Source organism: Hyperolius riggenbachi, chromosome 10, assembly GCF_040937935.1.
Source record: "Hyperolius riggenbachi isolate aHypRig1 chromosome 10, aHypRig1.pri, whole genome shotgun sequence".
NCBI classification, from domain to species: Eukaryota; Metazoa; Chordata; class Amphibia; order Anura; family Hyperoliidae; genus Hyperolius; species Hyperolius riggenbachi.
In genome coordinates this window covers 192,503,065-192,509,064 of record NC_090655.1, presented here as the reverse complement: position 1 = coordinate 192,509,064, position 6,000 = coordinate 192,503,065, and the positions used below count along the sequence as shown (strand labels likewise).

At 43.2% G+C, this 6,000-nt stretch overlaps 1 protein-coding gene across 4 annotated transcripts in view; it reads right to left on the bottom strand.

Moving 5' to 3' along the window:
* Positions 1-644: 644 nt before the first annotated feature.
* The window catches only part of CSGALNACT2 (chondroitin sulfate N-acetylgalactosaminyltransferase 2), a 94,641-nt gene continuing 89,285 nt past the window's right edge, over positions 645-6,000 (bottom strand). For all 4 annotated transcript variants that reach the window (XM_068255477.1, XM_068255476.1, XM_068255478.1 and 1 more), the window contains one exon: positions 645-5,262. In XM_068255477.1, the coding sequence (XP_068111578.1) occupies positions 4,970-5,262 (293 nt within the window). In that variant the 3' untranslated portion in view covers positions 645-4,969. The remainder of the gene's footprint in view (positions 5,263-6,000) is intronic.

Here is a 6,000-nt window from a genome sequence, read left to right as displayed (position 1 = left end):
GGCTGTTGCAACCTTTCATCTGTGTGCTTTCATTTTGTTATGATGTGCAGCTGCCTGTAGGAAGTGTCTCTCATAGGAATTAAACTGCAGTCATCATCAGTATCTATGCAGAGTGCACACAGAGCACACAGATCATATTGCAGCCACACTTGTCTGTTTCAGAGATTCTCTCTCAGCAGGAGCAGCCCCTCCCATGTCATCACAGCTCTAAGTATGCAAAGCAGGAAATTGAGCCAGGAGGTGGCAGGCTTGGGCTTGAAAAAACTCCACAGAAGAGTGACTCAGCTATAATGATTCCAGGTCAAACATAGACTGAGCCAGTCGGGGATTCTTATCACAGCTGATAATAGACTAATTAAGCAGATAAGAATGAAACTAAAAGCAGGGTAGGTGTTTACTGTCATGTTCCCACTGATAAATGTAATAAAATACATGAGGGTGCTTCATCTCTGGTTCTCTTTAACGTCACATCAAACGCAACGTCCCACTGTGATAGAGGCCTCATAGTTAAGATGTCAAGCGACCAACCATACAATTCATTCACAGAAATTCTAGTAATCCTTATTCAGAAATAGGCAGATTTATGTATGACACTGGTTAGACTTCAGACTAGCAAACAGAACAGCAGGATAAACATCATCATATCCATAGCAAAAAATAACTTTATTTATTCAATTACTTGGAACAACAAAGTCAATTCTAGTCTAGTCTGCAGGTTTCCTACAGCCTTTTACAGAAAAGCACAAGCTCTTTGGTACTGTGAAATTGAGCCATAATTGGATTCCAGAATCGGAAAACTTTGTAAAAAACAAAAACAAAAACACACAAGTAAAGAAAAAAAACATCAGTCTACATACAATACCTTCATTTGTTTCCAGTCTTCATTATTTTAAGATTAGTTTCACTTTAATACTGGTTTAAATAGCAAGACAGGCATGAATCAAAAGAACAACAACACAATCCCTTCACAGAGTAACTCTTCCATTGTACAGTCTTGCTAGTGTGCAGCCAATAAGTGACGTCCCTTCCTCCAACAGCCTGCCAGCCCCACTACTCTTCTGTTCCAAGACAACCTATCCGCACAGAAACACGGAAACTGACACATCTCACTTGGTTCAAGCATACAGGTTCTGTGGCCGATAGCCGCACTCAGCACAAGAAAGCAGCTCTCACTAGCTAGGTCATATTGGAACTTGGTCGTGTTGCGTCTAACATTGACAACAGCAAATACCTTCACAGACACAGTTGAACTGATTTTAACGTGTATTAAATTTTCTGTGTCCAAACATGTAGCAAATCCAGCATAGTGTGAACCTAGCCTAAATCAGGCTTGATATGTCAGGCTTGCACGATGTCAGCCCCTCATTTTCCGAAGGCTAGGTTCACAGCGGACACTGCGTTTCCTGTAACAGTAGGAAAGCAACGGGAAAGCCATGCTACATGTTATCCACACGTTACATACAGTGAAGCATACTATAAAAAGCATGCTTCACTGTCACTACTAATGCACGAGTTTTGCGATAAAGCAGTGCGTCACGATGCCGCACGCCATTATACCACACTGCGCCCGCCACACTAAACATCGCATTGCAGTGAAGCAATCAGAGTTAGATTGCAGTGGTTACGTCCCACCGCAACACACCACTGTGAATGTAGCCTCACATCACTACCCAAAGATCTTGCGCACTCTGCATGTGATGACGTGTATGTTATTTTCCATAGCACTTAGAATAGCAATGTAATGTGAACATTAGCGCACATGATATTGAGAAACGCACTGAAGAAAGTGTGTTTGGACAATGTGATCTGTTACAGTGCAGAGATGTGAACATGCCTATCCATTTGTATAGACAGTCAGGGAGTTGGGAGGACAGGGCAGAGATATGAAGAGTAGAGGCAGGACTGTTGGGGGAACCAGTGGGGCAGTGGGAGGAGTCAACGTTTCTGGTTTTATACTTCAATCAGATTGTATTAGCCTGGAAGCACACTTGTCTGGGAGGAATACCATGAGTTTTCTGCCATATGCCTTTTTGATGTTTTTCGCATTGCATTTTTGTATGCGTTTGCTAATGTTTTTTGTTTGTGCTTTTGATGATCAGCCCTTTACAGTTACATTTGTGTGCAAATCGCATGTGATTCTCATACGTATGCAGGGAAATCCAACATGTGCATTTTTAAAATGTTACATTGCAAACCACAGATGGCTGCAATTTGCAATGTGGCCCATAGGCTTTCGATATGTGCGATTTTGTGTGCGTATCCTGCACCTGCGGCTAACACATGCAATTCTAACAAGTGTGCTCCCAGCTTAGGCGTATTTACAGTGAGACAGAAGACTGACTACAGAGATGTCCAGCTTACTACCTTGTGCAGAAATGACCAGCTGATGCCCTTCTCAGTGTTTCCAGTAACTTCATCTTCTCAAGGGATGAAACTTGATATCTCTTCAGCTAAAACTAGTACTAAACAGTTGAGAAAGCAGTTCTCAATTTATACATTTAAATACAGATATTAGACTTGTGTTGTGTAAAATTAACTAGGTGGGATCAATGTGCATGATTTGGGGGGTGGAGAATAGGCAGAATTATGCCAAACCACTGTGCTGAGGTCACAATCGAGATGGCAGCAACTATTCAAGCTAAATTAATGCTGGAAATACACAATGAGATTTACTCATACCGTCCGATCGTTTTTCTGAATGTTTTTCTGATCGATTTTCACTCACTTCTATGAGAAATCTATCAGAAAAACATCGAAAATCTGATATGTTGGAAATTAGCTATTGAACCATCTATCTGCCCCCCCCCCAAAAAAAAATCTCATGGTGTATTTAGCAGAAATTAGTAGTCAGAAGGAAATAGAAGTGGAAAAAATTATGTGGTGAGCATGCCTGTTACTTAAAGTGTACCTGTGAGAAAATGCAAAAAATAGATACTTAGAACAGTGGCTTCCCCCATGCTCCTTCGCCCACCGATCTAGCTCTGGGACCCACTGAAGATATTCGACCAAAGCTTATCAAATATATTTGCAGACGCATTTCTGGCCGTGTACGAGTACAAGCGCAAATATGGCTTGCAAATGCGCAGTAGCACGGACCACCCATGCACAGCTTTCTCCTCCATGCACGAGTTGCTCTGTGCTAAAGCACTGGTTCTGGCCGTACTTGCACCTGCAGTGCGCCCATGCTTGTACACGGCCATAAAGAAGAAGAGCAATGGTGGGGTGAAAGTGGATCAGCTTCCTTCTACTGAGGTAAGTATGTAACATGCATTTTTCACAGGTTTATTTGCAGCCTCTATTACACCTGCCTTTTAAGTGTGCGTTTGGTTGCCCTGTTTTGCCGTAGAGTAATGCAACAACACTGCAAGGCAACGGGGCGTAGAACACTTACCGTGTTGCGCCAGACGTTCCCGATCGGCTGCTGACCTGCCGCACAGTCAACAGTGTGTTACCGTGGCGATGCAGTCGTGGCAGAATGCATGCAAGTCAATGGGTGAGGCAGAAAATTTAAATATGTTGGTGGTTGTGCTGCGCGCAACGATGCAAATACGACAGGAAACCCTGGAATACCAGTGATGTACTTCCTGTCCAGCAGGGAATACGTCACATGGTTAGGGGTGGGGAAGGGCATCCAGAGGGTGGTGCTATGCATATGCCCTGTTTGCGCACTCTGCCGCAGGGTCATATGATTTACGTTTTTTGCGGTGCGATGGGGCGGAGCATCACAATGTAGAACATGGCCAGGTATAAAACCAGACCTAAAGATGCAGACGGTGTAACATCACAAAGTATCTGAACTACTGGTGATAACCACTATTCCTGACAAACAGTCAATGTCATAGTCAGCAATCCAGAAAGTAAAATAGCTTTTAAAAAAAAATGTCTGTATAGGCAGTCTCCGTGTTTCTCTCATACTTCTACCGATAGCACAAACCTTTCACTATCACAGCTTCTGGAATATAGGAGAAGTCAGCTTCCACCAAAAACTGAAGCGTGTTCTGGAGTTGGATAACTGCTACTCCTTAGCCGGATTTAAAGGTAGTTTAGGTGGAATTACTATTCTGAGCAAACAAACTTTGTTGGAAATCTTAAACAGGAACATATGTTTTGTAAGCCTACTTATATTCCGTTAGTCACTCATGTGGTGATTGTTCCACAATGTCAGCATCTCCACTGACGCCTGAGCTACTGTGACAGACACCTGTGCTTAGTCTGCGGCCTGCGGCCTGCCAGAGTACACACACACACACACACACACACACACACACACACACACACACACACACACACACACACACACACACACACACACGTGTTTCTGTGTATCTAGCTGGCACAGTGCAAATCTCCATGATTTGTGCTACAGTCTTGTGCTTTAGAGTATTATAACACTCTTTCCTGTCCCTTGTGTCAATGAAGGTTATAAATAGAAAGCAAAACACACCTAATAAAACTTAGCCAAAAAAATAAAATAACAAAACACAAAAGAAACGAAAAACAAACAAACATTTAAAACAGAACTGATCATATAGATCCTCTGGGATTTCTATAGTAGTAAGGCACACAGAAGATGTAAATCACCGGGCCTAGGAATACCTATCCTCGTCCTTTTAACACTTGTCTATGGCATAACCAGTGGCCACAGGAATTACTTTCTGGATGTTCCTACTAGATATGTACACATTTATCTTGGCAATGTAGGCCATGTTAAACCTGAACACTTCAAGAGTTGCCAGGCAAACAAAGCATTAGTAGAGTACAAGATCCCTGTATGAGCTCTGATTCTTGCCCACAAATTACCCAGACATCTCTGCATGGCATAGTGAGGGCACATTGCCACATTCCTCTCACGACTTGCCTGGCTTTGTGTACTAACATTGAGGTCCTGCCTCCATCTTAGCATAACAATGTGCCATACAGGCTAGCTTTACATCAAGCTTCTAGAAAGTTCCACGTGATACATCATGGCTCATGCCTCAGCCTCATTGTGTGTCTTGAAGGCTTGCTTGCGTAAGTGGGTCTCGATTTCCTCCCGAAAGACCAACATGCCAAGATGCGGGTGGGATGCCTCGTTCATGGCCTTAGACTGGATGCACATACGATACTGCTCTGGGGTCAGTTCATCGGCACAGTGCTTCTCATGCCATAGGTGGAAGAGGCCTGGTACTGGTGTGCGCACTACAACTAAATCCCCGTGTAGATACTTCCTGTACAGATGAACATCCTCACCTCCCCAGCCTTTGACTTCCAAATCAAAGCCGCCTGTAAAAAAAAAAAAAAAAAAAAAAAAAAGGCACAATGAGCAGACATCCTATGTAGTTACTCATATTTCCAGCAGAGGTCGCCAGACAATAAGAGATCAGAAACTGCCCAGTCTGAGAAAGTAATAAAATTTCCCCCAAAACATGACATTCAAACCACAGTAAAGTGACCCAGAGATTTTTTTTTTTACTTACCCGGGACTTCCTCCAGCCCCATAAGCATGGAGGAGTTCCTCGCCATCCTCCGTCGCCCTCTGTTCAGCGGTAATCAGCTCAGTTGGCTCCAGTCTGAATCAGCCGGGGTCTTCTGTGCATGCGCAGAAGACCCCATGTGACGTCACTAAGGCAAATACTGGAGCTGATTACCGCTAAACGGGGGACGGCGAGGGACACATCCATGCTTATGGGAAGGAAGCCCCAAGTAAGTAAAAAAAAAAAATAATTATAATTTGTGATCTCTGTTACACTTTAACAGCAACAGCAATGTAATTCGTGATCTCTATTACACTTTAACGGCAACAGCAATGTAATTTGTGATCTCTGTTACACTTTAACATCACAAAGGCTGAGTGAGGCTGAGTGAACTTTTGACCTTTATAAAAATGTGAATATCTCAAAAACTATAAAAGATAGAAAGATTTTTGCAGCACAAGTGAGCACATGCACAGCACTACCCACCCATACCAGTTTCAGGTCTGTAGGTTGTTGTACGGGGGCTGAGTAATGGCATTGTTTTGGA